The sequence below is a fragment of the Psittacula echo genome, assembly GCF_963264785.1.
Source record: "Psittacula echo genome assembly, chromosome: 3".
In the NCBI taxonomy this organism is placed as follows: Eukaryota; Metazoa; Chordata; class Aves; order Psittaciformes; family Psittacidae; genus Psittacula; species Psittacula echo.
Window position 1 is genome coordinate 39,059,114 of NC_137736.1, and position 16,227 is coordinate 39,075,340.

Genomic DNA, 16,227 nt, shown 5'->3' on the forward strand with positions numbered 1-16,227 from the left:
GTGTGCATTAATTCGATGCAAATATAGACAATAAAGTTATAATGATATCAGAGATATATGTACATGAACAAAACCAAGCAAGTTTGGAGGGCTTCTAACACTCCTGCACTACTACTAGTGCAATTGCTTAAATTGACCTGACATCTTCTTTTTCTTTTTTTTTTTTTTTTAATGTACATTAAGAAAAGACTAGACTGTTATTTAATTGTCTCACTGTCTTTAGATTTGTCATTAAAAGAGACCTTTAACATATCTGAGTGCCCTTCCAATAATTAGATTTGCAGAACTCACCCTGTTGCATCCTATTAAAATTCATCATCTCACCTGCCAGCAGCTTAAATAACAAAGTGAAGAAAACAATTTGCATCAGGCACTGGACAGTGATGGCAGGAACATTCCCGAAATACCCCCACATAATTTATTTATGCTGCCTTCAAAGCCATGCAAAAAAAAAAATGCAACTTTTACAATATACCCCAAAGACATTAAAATTAAGGCCACATGAGTATGAGAGAGGCAGGCAACTCCATGGACCTTTTGATGCTCACCCGAACTCCTTTGAAGCACAAATGCAGCTAAGATGTTGCTACCTGTAGTTGCAGGGGTATGGCACAAGGCGAGAAGTGATCTCTCAAGTAGAGAGGTCCATGGCAGCTTAGGGGTTTGTAAAGCAGAACAGCTACCCTAGGCCAATGGGCAGCCAGCACAGGTCTCACAGCCCTGCAGTTAAGTGTCTCACTCATGGCTGAGCAGTTCCTTCAGCATTAGCTTTGGTCATGCACTGTATGTTGCCATAGGCTGGTGCTGAAGCAAAAAAGGCCTCTAAGCAGTGACAGTGTCTTCTTCTCAGAGGCATTACTTTATGGTCAAATGCAATTAGCAGGATAGAGGGAGTGGCTGCTACCACACGGCACGCACTACAGCAGCCTGAGCTCTAGCACGTCCCGGCAACGAGCTCTCCATCAATGTATACCACCCTTCTTTAGAAGGGGGAAAGGGCAGCATCTCTGCCATTGCTCTCACCCAGCAGTGCCTCCATCATGTCTGCATTGAAGGTTAGCCAGTCTCTGATCAATACAGACAACGGTTGTGAGGGTGACATACAGTGTCATTGCAGCCTGAGGAGACTACCTGAGAAAGCAGAGGGAAATGCCATGAGAAGAAAGGGGATAGCAGCATCTCACCCGTGAAAACTTTTGGAAGAGGACTATTTGTTCACAATAATTAACAATAGCAATCTCTTTAAAAGAAATAAATTAGGCTGGAACTTGAGGTCCCTTCCAGCTGGTATTCTATGATAACTGAAATGATGTTGACAATCAGCCAATCATTTTTCATCACCACCAGCACACAGGAGATGCCCAGATGAAAGGCCCACAGGCTGTACCTGACTCTGAAAATCTGTGTCTGACAGCAAAATTAGTTGCCCAGCTCTCTATCCTTTGCAAGCTCTGGCACAGAACATCTGCTGAGAAATGGCAGGCCAGAGGGATGTGAATGTTTTGGTGGTGTGAGGTAGCACTACTTAGCTATGCCCCTGGTAGGGCTTTCTGGATATGTCTGTCTTGCGCCTGAAATAGGAGTCAGAGAATGGGGCTTATACCTTTAATGTCGCTCTTGGAGAAGCCTTCCTACCAGTATGGCACAAAACTTGGTGCAGGGAGTGTTGGTGAAGTATGGTTTAGTCAGCCTCAAGAAGAGAAATATATTTTTACACAGCAATCTGGAAAGCTCTGGACAAATGAGCAATGTGAGATGATCTTTTCTCAGCCAAGTTGCTAGGAGACATCACTGTAGTCAATCATATAACCATCAACTAGTGCTGCTCAGGAACGTTTTTAATAAACTCTTCTATATTGAGGAGTAATTCAGGGAAGGTAAAAGTGCTCCTGGGACCATGCCACTTTTGACGAAAACAAGCAACAAAACCTGCACTGGCAAGGGCTTTGCAGGTTCCAGATGGAATTCATGATCCAAAAAGTACAAAGGGAAGGCTGATGTCACCAGTTTACAAAAGACCAAAAACCAGACAAGCGGAGCAGCTCAAACCCACACCCTTTGATATCCCTTAACAGAAAAATACTGATCTGCTTTCCAACAACCCGTAAGAAGCTAATAAGTAAATCATGTCTGTGGTAAGTAGTTTAAATTCACTACACCCAGAAATCTACATGTACTATATGAAATTTCAAGGGACTTTGAAGTTAGAAAAGATGAAAGATGCTAGCCTAGCCTAGTCTGCAAAGCAGCCCAATGTCCTCGCAGCGGAGGAAGCCCAAGCCCAAATCCTTGCTCCAGGGCTGCAGGTGAATAGAAAGGCCAGGGCAAGAGCCAGCCTTCCTCATAGGCTGGGTGTCTGCTGACAGCCCCAAGCCACTGAGTATTCTGGTACTGATATCATGACTTGGTAAACAGCCTTCAAGCTGTCAGTGCTGTGCTGATGCACAACCATTAATGCTGAAATCTGAAAGCATGGTGTGGGACAGAAAACCCTGTTTTGAACACTTCTCCTGCCAATGGGGGAGATGGCAGCATTTTCATAGAGCCAAGCTGCCTGTGTGGAAAGGCTGAAAGATAATGGAGGTGGCAGCACAAATAGGTAAGAAAACTGAGCAACAAATAGCACTTCATAAAGCTGGAAAAAAAAAAAAATATCAAAGAGAATACAACATTAGAAATTATTTCCAAGCCTACATTTCTTCTAATGAATGTGCCCAATAAAAATATCAACATTTATGCACTTTGATATAAAAGCACATAGAAGATTTTAGAGGGAAACAGAATAAGAAAGTACCATTAATCAGCACTCTTGTTAAATAAAATGCAAAAGTCATCAAGTTAAGAGAAAAGACAAACATAAACCAGCCAGAAACAGAAAACCAAAGCATCTACCCTTTTACCATTGCTGGATGTACCTGAATAAACATGGCAGACACCTTTCATGCTGCAAAAGTTATTAAACTGTTAAAAAAAATCTGGAGCTCAGACCGAGAGTAAAAGGTTACCTAAATGTTAATATCAATCCCTATAGCCAGGAACAACTCTACTCCAAGTACACCTTCAGGCTGCACTTGCCAGCCCAGGCTCCACAAAACAGTGCAGGCTGTTCTGTGGGTGCAGGGTCATTATGCCTGGCACAGCTGATAGAGCCTGGCTGCACTCACACCGTGTTGACATGAACAGAGCCAGTCTCTGGAGACCATGGTGGGCATGTAGATGTTAAAGCAATGTTTTGTTCTCGGCTGCCCCCGTGCCTCAGATTTTGAACACCCACATGTGAACAAAACCTAAAACATTACAACATGTTTATTGTGGGCAAAACCCACAGAAGCCCAGCATATGACTGACTGGGTTGTGCTAACTGTCAGGATGCTGGGACTTCTCCCAGCCCACAAGTCTCGCTATGCTGGCAGATGGGCTGCTGCCCACAGAGCACAAGCAGCCATGCTGCAGATCACTGGTCCTGTGCCAAACTCTCTGCGATGCAGCCCAACCGCCCAGAGCAGCAGTCAGGCTTAAGTTTGGGGTCAGCTCTTTTGTTTGATTTTTGCGTGGAAGGAAGCTGTTTTAATTTAAAGTTGACATTTACCTTCAATCTTCTCCCTTTGTCAGGTGCTTTCACAGAGGATTTACTGCTGCCTACGCTACTAGCAAATGGATGCGTGAGGGTGCCCAGCCTTTATTATACTTTTATGAGCACTCTTGAAGTTGTAGGGGAGTCGGAACTGATCCAAACCACAATTTCACATGGGTGTTGGATGGAAGAAGTACATTCAGAGACATCAACCTAATGTTCAGAAATGCGAGCCCACAAGACTGCAATGTGAAAAGGGATACCGAGATATAAATGGGAGACAGTATAAAAGGCAGACATTGGTGTGGAACCCTTTGGTTTTATTTAAACCCTGGTGAGGTGGGTACACACAAAAAAAGTCTAGTCTGATCAACTCTCATCCACGGGGTTTTCGTTCAGAGGGCAAATATATTTTACCTTCATCCACCTGTAAGGAAAAACCTATGGTTTTGTAAACCTGTGGTTACAATAGAACCAAAAAACAGACAAAAGGAAATGAAAAGTAAAAACTAATAACAATTCTAATAGTAAATTGAAATAAATGACTTGTGGCAAGACAGTCAGGGATACCAGCAGGGAAAAATATGTGAGCTGGTCGTATCGTCCTTGCTTTTCTCTGACAGTATCACTTTTCATAGAAAATCTTGGCAAGAAACACTGGCTGCAGTGGTTTTAATCTTGGAAATGGTCCACGTGTAGTGGCTGCATTAAGACTGGAAGTGTAAAGGCCAGAGGTGCTAAGAGTGCCCTCTGCCTCACCATGTCTCACAGCAGTGATGCCCAAGTCTGACCCCAAATGCCTGCATTCAGCCTCTCAGCTATGTTTGATCAATACTGAAATACAGCATGGAGTATGAGCAAGCCAGCACAGGAAAGGGACAAGAAAGAAAAGTAAGCAAGCTTGGGTCCCAAGGTCTTCAGATACATAGACCTTGCAATATGCAGTCATAAACAACACAAGTTCCTTGCGCACAGCAAAAAGGGGGTGCTGTGTTACTGCCAGCAGTAACAGTCAAGTAAGATAATACAGAAAAATCAAATTGTGAACCTCTGACCTATAGAATTGGTCCAGGGTCTGTTCTATGGGAAAACATATCCCACACCATGGGAAAGGCCAGGGAAAGAGTCTTGGTACAGGTTACTCCTCATGCAGAGATTGTGTTGCGGGGTATACTGACATAAATTTCTGATTACTTGTTTCCTTCCTGCTCTAAGCTCCTCAGCTGACCCCAGGAGCCACACAGGTACATACAAAGCATCCAAATGGAGAAGGAAAGGGCAGGTCACACTGAAGTCTTTAAGTGTTTTGCTTGGATTCTTCAGATTTTGTTGTTTCTAAGATGGGAAAACTGCACAGCAGTCAATGTGGTTTTATTGCATGATATAGGGAGACTGGACATGGAAAGACAACACAGGTCCTAATATTACAGCAAATACCATTGCAAAGAGCTAAATGGTAAGCAAATGCTGCATAATTGATACAATCAAGAAACTACAGGCAAGGTCTTTCTTGCATTGACTTGTTACTTGGCATTCAATAACTCACTGCCAAGTGAAAAATACAACTACTGAGACCCCACTGCAGAAGAAAAGCATAGTTCAACTTTCTGGCAAAGCTCAAAGTTCAATTACCCTGCAGCAAATCAATCAAATGTGTGTGCAGCAAGCAATGAAACAGCACAGATGTCACCTCACTGCTTTCAGCTGAACATGTTTTTTCTTCTTTTTAAAAAAACAGCAAGTAGCACTACAAAAAGTTCACACTATGCAGAAGATGAAAAGAAATCCATCAGAGTGATTCAGAACAGCAGAGAACAGTGTTCATGAAACAATAAATGATGACCATTCATCACTACTAACCTGGTGTGATTTTTTTTTACAGATACCAAGGTTCATGATACCAGATTAACATTACATCTGCCACATTTCAATAGCTAGATGTCAGCCATGCAGGGGCAATCATGCATTGAACCATGTGCAAACAGGTCAGCTAGTGCTGATGGATATATGGGCGGGACACTGAATGTGTATGCGCACAGCAAATGCCACTTAACCCAACATGGAGCACTGTTCTGAGCTATGCAAATGAAAGCTGACCCACTATGCACATGATGGCTTGGGAAGTCCCACACACTTTGTTTAGTGACTCTTTTTTGCACTTTTGGTATGACCAGTATAAAACTGCACTCATGTTCATGACACTCTAAGCTACCTACCTCCCACTGGGCTTCACTAATGCCTGCAACAGACTCCAGTCATGTGGTAAACTACTGAAAAGTACCAGGGACGTATTATCCTATTTACCAGCAGCTGAGCGAGAAAGGATGACACAAAGTTTGTCTCGAATGGAATGGAGATCTTTCGTTTCCAGCAGGAATCATTATGCAAGATTGCTTTTTTCTTTGTTTAGTTTTTTGGGTTTTTTCCCCTTTCGTTCACTATTAACGCATCATTCCCAAAGCCAGTGCAAAATTTTGCAATCAGTTTCTTTCAAAGGGCTGAGGCCAACTTTGAAATCAAGACCTCTGACCTAAACATTTCTTGCTACATGGTACTGTTTCACCTTGTAACAGAGAATAGTTTCTGCTTTCTGCCTGCCTGTGACTGTTATTTAGTTATGGTGACAAGAAGTGCCTTTTTTTTTTTTAAAAAAAAAAAAAAAAAAAAAAAGGTAAATAAATAAATTCACAAATCTGATTAAAACTGAGCCTGAATTTTGAAAGAATATCAAGTCTTTGCAAACAAAATTGTATTTTAAAGTTATCAAAACAACTGATTCAATGCAACTGATTAAGTACATACAACAATGGAAATGAAGAGAACACCACTTAAATACACAAAGTAAACTCTCACTGTTGTTGTGTAGAACTCATATTTTGAAAGCGGCATCTTAAAAAATTTTATTTAGCATATTGAAAAACAAATGTTACAAAAATTTTTCTATAAACATAGGCAAAAATGTTTAAATAGGATAATTTAATGTAAACCAAATCCCTTTAAAGGATGCAATACTGTAATCAGAGGTTATTTACATCCAGTGAAGATAGAACAACCTTCACTAATTCTAAATATCATTTAAACAAATAATTAAATAATTTCTTGAAACAGTGACACATATTTAAGTTAGTTTTAGTAGATAAATCATCTCAGTCCCAATACAAGATGAAATTCAAGGCTATATTCAGAAGTGGGAAAGGCAGTGTCCATGACAATTCATATCATCAGTCAAGATAGTACTGCATTGAGACTTGCAAAACCTTTAGAGAGGTACAACTATACATTTATAATATTTATTGCATGACAGTGCAATTACAGGATAGGTAAAACACCAAAGTGATCTGAAAAAAAAAAAAAAAGAAAAAAAAGCTATATAAAAACCCAGTACAAATGAAATTTTATTTTTCAATCAGATTAGAAAAGCCAGGCGCAAGACTAAGCTATTTCCCCACATTTCATAAATAAGAACAAAACAATTTGTAGTTTGACATTATTCGAACATGGAGAGAGCTGTTCATGTCTTAGAGGAAATACATTTGGATAACTGTCCTACGCAAGTTTTGTTTAATTATGAAACCTATTCACCAACATGTAAGCTTATAGTCCACAGTGGCTTTCATGCTCATGTACATGGAAAAGGCATAACCCAATAAATTAAACTTGTAGATCACTTTAGATATTTGGTTGTGGCTTTTTTTTGAAGGATGAGCATCATTATTGCATTGCACATAAAAACGACATGTTCAACTTAGGAGCCAGAAACATAAAACTGTTAAAAGTGGCAGTGGAATACACAGTAATTAAGACAGAAGAGAAAGCAAAGCCAGCTCATCTCTAAACTAGACTGCCCATGCTCAGGGGATGATGATGTGTGTTGAATGACCTAATCTGAAATGGGCAATCTCCATGCATTTCCTACAGGAAAGTCTATATCCAAACGGGTAAAACTACTAGCTGTGCTGGCAGGCACAGGAGATGCCAATATGGCATGGACATTGAAATACCAGCTCTTTTTGAGGTGGTTCCTGCATGTTGAGATGAGGCACTGTTTTGGTAACGTCTGCCTAAAGCAGTATATTAACTGTTGCTCAGTATAAAAGGAGCTTTAACTTCTACAAGTAGCAATTCAGGAACAGAAGAGCTAAAACCACTTCAAAAGAAAAGGTCAGAAAGTCCAAAATTAAGATCCAGGCAATTCTTACTGCAAGTGTCCAAAACATTGCACTTACCTGCCCAATAACTATCATATAAAAGAAATATAGGTTAAGTTTTTGACAATGGTTTGGCCTGGAGTTCATCTATTAAGTCTTAATACAACTTGCCTTGGCCACTGAATGTCCTCAGTAGGCAACTCAGGCAACCTACTCTTCATCAAAATTGAGAACTAAAATTATTCATAAAATCCTCACTTCATTTGTCAATACCTCACATCAGATTCTTACAGAATTGTGCATATACACACACATCTATGACCATACATTTCTTTTCAGCAGCTTTCTACAAAATTTCTTAGGGAAGATGGACCAAGCCCCCATGAGACAGAAGACACCAGCATACATCTTGGACAATAACAGCAATTTCAAATGGATGGCACTGGCCTTTCATTTGGAGTCTTTGGAACAAGATGCAGTTTGGGCTTCTGCTGTAGGAAAGTCAACACAGTAGTCCTTCAAGTCTCATACGTTTCAATTGGTGATAATTCATTAGTAGAACACAGAACAATACTAAAGCTAATGCCAGCTACATTGGCATGGGAAGAAAACTGAAATGAGTATTCAGAAGCTAAACCAAGCAATGAACTTCTAAATCAAGCTGGGAAAAAAGAATTGCCACACTACAGCTTCTACCACCTTAACTATCATCAGTGTCTAAATCAGGTGGTTGAAATTCTGTACAAGCCTCCATTCTAACTTCTATCAAGTCTGACAGAAATCCACATGTCTTCAGCCTCAGAAAGTCACTCCAGACTAACACTTGGGCCTATGCCTACATTGTGTTCTTAAAAATACACACCATGGGTCCTCCCAGTTCTGCCTTATCAGGTGGGCCCCACGCTCAAAGCTGGAATGAGTCACGCAGCAACTTCTGGAGCCAGCCTCGACTAACATGCTTCCCAGCAACTCTTACTCTGATGAGCACCTGTAACCTAAGAGCTGTGGAAAAAAAGGCTTGTGTACACTGAGAATGGAGTGTGTTTTAGGAGTTCATGTCATCAATCAAAGCTCTACGCGGTTCTTAGAAAGAATGAAAAATTTAAGTAGTTGTATTTCATTATAACATAGTTAACTCTTGCAAAGAAGCACCTTGTTGGAACTGATAAGCAATAAATATATTTGTTGTTGAAAAAATGGTTATGTTCTCTGCAAACGATTTCCATAGCAATCAAGGTAAGGTGCACACATGCTACATGTAAGTATGCAAGAGGCAAAGAGTATCAGGATTTGAGGAAGAGGTTTTTATTTCACAGCTGGGGGAAAAAAAAAGTCACACACATATATTGAATGCTTTTCCTTTTTTCCCAATTTTAGAAGGAAAGTAATATCTATGGGTTTCTGAGTTTATGGATAATATCCTGGTCCCAGTGAAGACTATGGTAGGAAGACTATTATCAGGATTTTATCCACTCACGTATTTCAGTATTTCATTATTTACTGTTGCATGAACTTTCAAGTTCTAAACTTAACATACACACACTCCTCACCTCTAAAATACACAAGTAAAAACAGATAGGAAAGTCAGAACATGGACAAAAGTAGTACAGTATTAAATTCACTAAGTAGTGTCTTGGATTGTTAGCTTCTAAGCATTTACAGAATTTTGAGTTCTAATAGCAAAAGCTTTAGAATACACCTCTTGTGCTAGGACTCTGAAATTATTGCTATTACACCAGCATACTCTGAATGAGACACTGGTTTGAACACAAAGGCTTACTGCTGTCATCCTTCCAAGGGCCCATGATAGGGTGCAAATTGTAACAAAAATCCAAGTGAGAAAAAGGAACCAACTGGACAAAAGGCAATACTGCAACATCAGTCCCCTTTAGTGTAAATAGCTGTCTAAAATGCTGCTTAAGGATTCTCTATTTCAGGCAATTCTGACAGTCTGCAGTAAGAAAGGGGAGGGAGATTCCATAGATCTTGTGGGGAATGCGGACAGTATTTGGACTAAAATAAGTGCCATCCTCATCGCAGAGCTGCTTTTGAGAATTTATGACAGAGCACCACATTTGTATCTGCACTATCAATACAGAGTCCTTAATTTTTAATACCTGCCAAAAGCAAAAAAAATCCCAAACCCAAAGAAAAAGTGGATCTAAACCCAAAGTGAAGTTCATCATACAAGTCCATTAAATTACAGAAATGCATACTAAGCCAAGATAAAGTGCTACAAAATTATTAGTAATTTCTAAAATGTCCGTAGCATTCTTCTTGCTTTACTTAGTACTGGTGACAATAGGAGATAGTGCAATTGCACCAGCTGAACTACAATTCACAATGTCTTCATACTGTGGGGGTGGATCTAAATGTTGTTCAGTTTCGCTTCTTCTCATACTGATTTCACCAGTGGCTTCCTCATATGAAGGAGGAGGATCACAGTTTGAGAGCCTTGTGGATATTGAGTCTGATCGTCCATCCATATAGCTCAGATCTCCTGGAGAGAGCCCACTGACTTCATACATTTCCTCCTGTGGGGAATGAACAATGCTGAGAGGCGGCGGAAGAGGACCTCTGCCATCAGCCACAGCACCATCACCCATCGCTTCGTGGGCTCCCCTATGCATGTACACCGACTGTCTACGCATTTTCTTTTTAAACAGGCATCTCCATACGACAAAAATGACAATGAGGATAATGAAAAGGCCAATGATTAATGGAAATGCAAGGTAAAATGAAAACCAGGTATGTCCTGTGTTACTTTCTCCCTGAAGTCCATTTTTGTAGGCTTTCCAGAACTCCTTCTAGAAGAGCAAGACAGGATAAGTCAGAAACTACAGGACAGTTAAAACACAATCACTGTAATCAAGTTGTTTCAAATGAATGACAAAACAAAAAAGGCATTTAAAATACTGATGATTAAACTGAGAACTGGTATGGATAAGCACACACAATAAACTTTCAAATTTTCTTCTGATGTGATTAGCGATACAGAAGAATTTTTGGGTTTTTTAAAACCAACTCCTCATTGCTTTTAAGATTCCTGTGTTTACACTTAACATTTAAAAACACGCAGCTCAGACAGGACTAGGATAACAACAATAACAATAATAATAGCTAATCAGCATGCACATCAGCCATCTGGTGGATTAAAATCTTTCAACATATCTCAAGGTAAAAGATAGGACTTTGTTCCTTTGTTTTAAATTTGTAGTAATATACTAATACAATTTCACAGGGAAATACTCTTTCAGAATGACATATCATTTTGGCAAAGCACAACTATGTTATATTGTCACCTCATAATTTAGACTTCCCCCGCCCTCTGTCTCATAAAGCAATTGTCAGCTTATTTTGAGTTGATTCAGATCCTCTATTTATAGTTAAAAATAGCTCCAGCACTATGAGAATATTACACAGCTTATTATGTTCTGGAAATTTTGACAACACAGCTACAGATAAATGGAACAGAATGTGGAAAAAAGAAAATATGACCAAGTGAAAATAAAGATGAAGAAGAACACCAGTACTTGACAGTACTCTTTGCTGTATTAATATGCACAAGCAGGAACACAAAGACCACGTTGCCATCCAATTTTCTCTGCAGTGAATGGTATGAAGAAACAGTACAAAAAGCATACCAAGCCTCAAAAAGTAGTAATCCTCACTTGTAATATAAGATCTCTCCTACTAAGCAGCACTTCCACTTTCATAGTCATGCATAAAATAAAAATAAAAATATTAAAAAACAAATAACACACACCCCTCCAAGCCTCATATCCATGCCAGAAACTCTGAACTGTTATCTTTTAAAATGCAGAGGCCTGACTCATTCATACTCATGCCAGCATCCATTTTAAGTGATAGCACACATACTCACATGCAGGTATTTATAAAATAGTCACCAGGTAAAATGGATATTGTCAGTGCTCAGTTATTAGTAAGTGATGCACTCAGGTTGCAGAAGCAACATGGCCCCTTTAGTGTGGGGGCTAAGCTTGCCCTGTGCAAAGGACCAGGACCCCATGGGCAAAACACATGCTCATAATGCTTCACCAGAATTCACTAAGGTTAAGAGCAATGCCATGTGTATGGAACAACTGGCTATCCTGTACATGTTTAAAACAAATTCAGTTGTTCTTATACCAATAGTCAGTGCAAGTTTAAATAAAAAGAATAATAAAAAAAAAAATCTTAATTCCTGCAGCAATCCAGAATCAGGTATTTTTCCTACATTCCAACGCTTGACATCACAAGTAGGTTGTCAGAGTGCCCTTCTGATCCTCTGATGCAAACCCAAGTCCAAATAACCTTAAGCTAAGTAGCACTGACTTCAAACAAAGTAAGCAAGTCTGGGAAGATGGACTAACCTCCATAAATACTTATCTACAAAGGCCTTCTTTGATGCATTGTTCCACAGTCAGAACCAGATCAACTGCGTGCACTTCAGAAAAAACAAATTTGAGGGGTGGGGGGAACTAACATTAAAAACTTGCATTAGCTGCACAGCTGAGGACTTTTGAGATCTCTGCATGACGAAAGCCAACAAAATGCAACACCTCATGTCTCACCACTGGATCACCAGTCAAGATGTTACCTATTATCTTTTCATCCGGTTTGAATATGACTAACTAGATTCTTTAGCAGAATAAATGATGAATATATTGTTGATTAAAAAAGCATAAAAGGATTCATTAGGATTATTAAGTGCTACTGTCTGTACTTGAACCAAGCTTCCCACTTGACTGTTCTGCTGCCTCAACAGCAGCAAAGCATAAAACGGTACAGTGTTTGGTTTTGAGGCCAAAGTTGCAAAGATTTACCGGAAGTCATCAAGTATAGTGTGCAAGAACATCTTATTTTAAAGATTGTGGAGGAAAAAGGTAGTTTTGATGAAAAAGAAGAAATTACACTTTACCCTTAGCAATATATTTTGTGTTGCAGACTGCAGAGGAAATACACCTTCTCTGATGGAAAGGCAGTAAGTTGTGGCTTGTATTTTAGTATTGTTTCCATGTTACTTCCAGCTCAGCTCTAACTACTGGAGAAAATGTCTCTGTACCTTCTTCAGAAAGCTGGAATAACAGCATCTCTCCTTGTCACTCTGCAACGTGGCAAAGCAGCAGAAAAGCTATTTTCCCAGAGTGGCAGACAACTAGTTCAGAATAGGGTGTATGGTTGTGAGGGATGTTCAGGTTGATGGTGTGACAAGACAGGTGCATAAAGAGCTTAAGATACAAATTTAAACTGCTTTAAGGATGAAAATAGTTTAGTGTCCATTTTTATTTACATGCAAGGCAAAAGAAATTCAAACAGTTTAGACACATATGCCCCTGTCAAAAATTACGGTGCCTTAGATCTAAGGCTATCTTACAGAGACAAAGTAAGAACGTTCTCCACACAGGTAAAAAATACTAAGAAACAAATACTTGTTTAGTCATTAGGAAAACAAAAAAATAATTAAAATCTCTCTTTTAAATATTCCTCTTTGATAAAGTAAAAAACAAATGAAAAAAAAAACATCCACAAAATCCCACCAACCAAATCTTACTAGGTTGTCATGGTTTAAGCTCAGCCGTAAATCATGCAGTTGCGCTCTCACTCCCCTCTCCCCCTTTCCTTCCCCTGCTCCTGGAGGGATGGGGAGGAGAATCAAAAGAATGTAACTTCCACAGGTTGAGATAAGAACAGTCCAGTAACTAAGGTATAACACAAACCAGTACTGCTACCACCAATAATAATAATGATAAGGGAAATAACAATGGAAGAGAATACAATACCACCCGCCGACCGATACCCAGCCTGACCGAGCACTGAACCAGCCCTTCCGGGTAACTCTCAGTTTACATCCTGGGCATGACGTGCTGTGGTATGGAACACCTTTTTGGCTAGTTTGGGTCAGGTGCCCTGTCTCTGCTTCCTCTCGGCTTCCCCTCCTCCCTGGCAGAGCATGAGACTCACAAAGTCTTTGGTCAGACTAAACATTTGAGCAGTAACTAAAACCATAGGTGTTATCAGCACTGTTCCCAGGCCGAAAGTCAAAACCACAGCACTGCACCAGCCACTAAGAAGGAGAAAAAATGACTGCTATTGCTGAACCCAGGACATAGGTGTACTAGACCCCAGGTTTCTAGCTTGAATTTTTTACAAGGCAGATCTTAGAGAAGCAAAAATACTGTTAGTTCCAGAGTGATGGAATTGACAGAAACTTTAGGAAACTAATACTTCTGGTTAGAGTTGCACAGCTGCCAAGCAGCTCCTCCTCTGCTCTGTCACCCCACCGCTACACTGTACTGTGAAGTGAAAACACAGGAAGAGGAAAAGCCACCTGGTCAAAGGCGAATCACAGCCCAACAAAACCACACAGAAATTGGATGAATTTGCACATTGTGACCATTTGTACAAACTGCAATGAAAAAAAACCAAGAGGGGGGAAGTACTGAAAACTTAGGAAGTAGCTGTACAGCTCGCATAGAAATTCTGAGTAATTTAAAAGTTGGAGAACTCACAGCACAAACATCCCTTCCACAGTTCCTGGTCTCTTAAACCAACAACAAAAAGGACTACTACTACTTGACAAAATTATTACCTCTTCTTTTATGAAAAGAATATTCCAATAACCATTTACCCTTGAGTGCTGTACAGGTGGGAATACCAGGCATATATGCCTTAAAAGGCTGAAAAGCTAAGTTAAACAGGCCAAAATCGTGTAACTGCAATGAACTTAGAAAACATCTAACATTTATTCCTGAGAACCACTTTTCTCAATGTCCCTTACTGCTTTGGCAAATCCAGTTTGAAATAATCAAAAGGAATTCTCAAGGGTATCCCACACAAAGACACTTGCAGCCGATTTGCCAGAATTTTGTTTCCCTTTTATTTCTAATACATCTCAGAACAGAGCACCAGGTGACTGGATCTGAATGATGATTCAAATAAAGAATCCACATGAAAGTTAAGAGACTCGTACCCTGCTGAGAATTTCAGCTGAGGCCTTTACTACATTTAACAGCATCGCCAACCTCAAATGATTTTTGGTCAATTGCCTGATTTGTTATAAAGGTAGACTAATAATATGCCAGACAGGAGACTGCTTGGTATTCATTAGGCAGAGGATGTGAACAAGGCAATAATGGGAAGTAAGTGTACCTGCTACACTGTTTTCTTCTGGTCTGCCCTCAATTCCAGGTAGCAGCAAAAGAGTCACCTCTTCTCTTCTGGGTATTTTTCCAGCATTCATAACTACACATAGACTTATGTTAGCAGTCTTACTTAATCACAGATCTGGTGCTGACAAGTTTTGAGTTGCTTGCTAAGCTTTTTAGTGGCTTGTTTTGCTAGAATAGAGCTATAACCTTGCAATTTTCTGTAATACTTAAAATTTGTGGGAAATTTTAAAAAAATGAAGATCTGTGATTTCTAACTTTTTAAGTCTTCATGCAGTATAATTTAAAAAAATTACTTAATGTAAATAAAATTAGTATCAGTGCTTCAATCATACTCAGATACTTTGCACAGTAACCTTTGAATAAATCTTTGAGTCTCCCAGCAACCTCTGACAACTGACCACTGATCACATATAGTGCTGCCTGCAGGCTACAGGTACTACAAATAAACAGCTTTACTAGATCAGACCCAGGGTTCACCTAATCTGTTACTTTCTCTCTAACAACAATCATTAGAGACTCCTGGAAGAAGGGTTCAAATAAAAGCAGACAGCAATACTCTCCCAGCTTCAAATATTTGTACTTGCAGAACTTCCATTAGCCAAAGCTGACCCCTCTTATTCAATGGCTCCAGATTGATTTATCTTCCATTCATTTATATCATTGTTCTCTGAACCTATACAAGCTTTCAGGATCAAAGACATCCTGTGGCAAGGCAGTCCACAGCTCAATTATCTGTGGTGAGAAGAGGCACTTCAATTTGCTTTGAACTTGCGCCTTCCAGTTACTTTTGAGGCTCTCTTAGCTCTCCTGTCAGAAGGATGGCAAGTGATTGACCTCAGTTCGATCTTCATGCTCGTCACAGACATCTTCACATATTCCCTCATTTAACTCTTTCAATATCTATTATTGTTACAGAAGTCTTTTCATATCTTTGGTCAACTGTCACACTTGTCCCTCTGCTCCTTCCTCAGCTACTAATTTGATTTTTTAGGAGATAGGGAGGTCAGAGCTGTATTTAGCACATTCAAGATGCAGTTGTGCAATGGCATAACTATGTTCTCCATTTTCATCACTTTTCCTTTCTTCATATTCCTAGTACTCAAGCTTTTATTTTGTTTTGGTTTTGTCTGACTGCTAAGCATTAAATACAAGTCTTCATAAATTCAAATTCAGATCTTGTCCCCAAGTTCAGAGCCACTCACACATACAATGATGTTCCCTTTTCCCGCACACGCACTACATTTGTCAGCACTGATTTTCATACTCTGTTTTATCCATAAAGCCCTGCAAATTCTTCCCTGTTGGCTCTAGTCTTACTAACATAATTGTATTA

At 39.7% G+C, this 16,227-nt stretch overlaps 1 protein-coding gene across 1 annotated transcript in view; it reads right to left on the reverse strand.

Moving 5' to 3' along the window:
- Positions 1–10,004: 10,004 nt before the first annotated feature.
- Positions 10,005–16,227, reverse strand: part of PRRG1 (proline rich and Gla domain 1) — a gene marked incomplete at both ends in the record, with an annotated part of 29,292 nt that continues 23,069 nt past the window's right edge. Inside the window, one exon of the mRNA XM_080613517.1 lies at positions 10,005–10,529. Within this exon, the coding sequence (XP_080469643.1) occupies positions 10,005–10,529 (525 nt within the window). The remainder of the gene's footprint in view (positions 10,530–16,227) is intronic.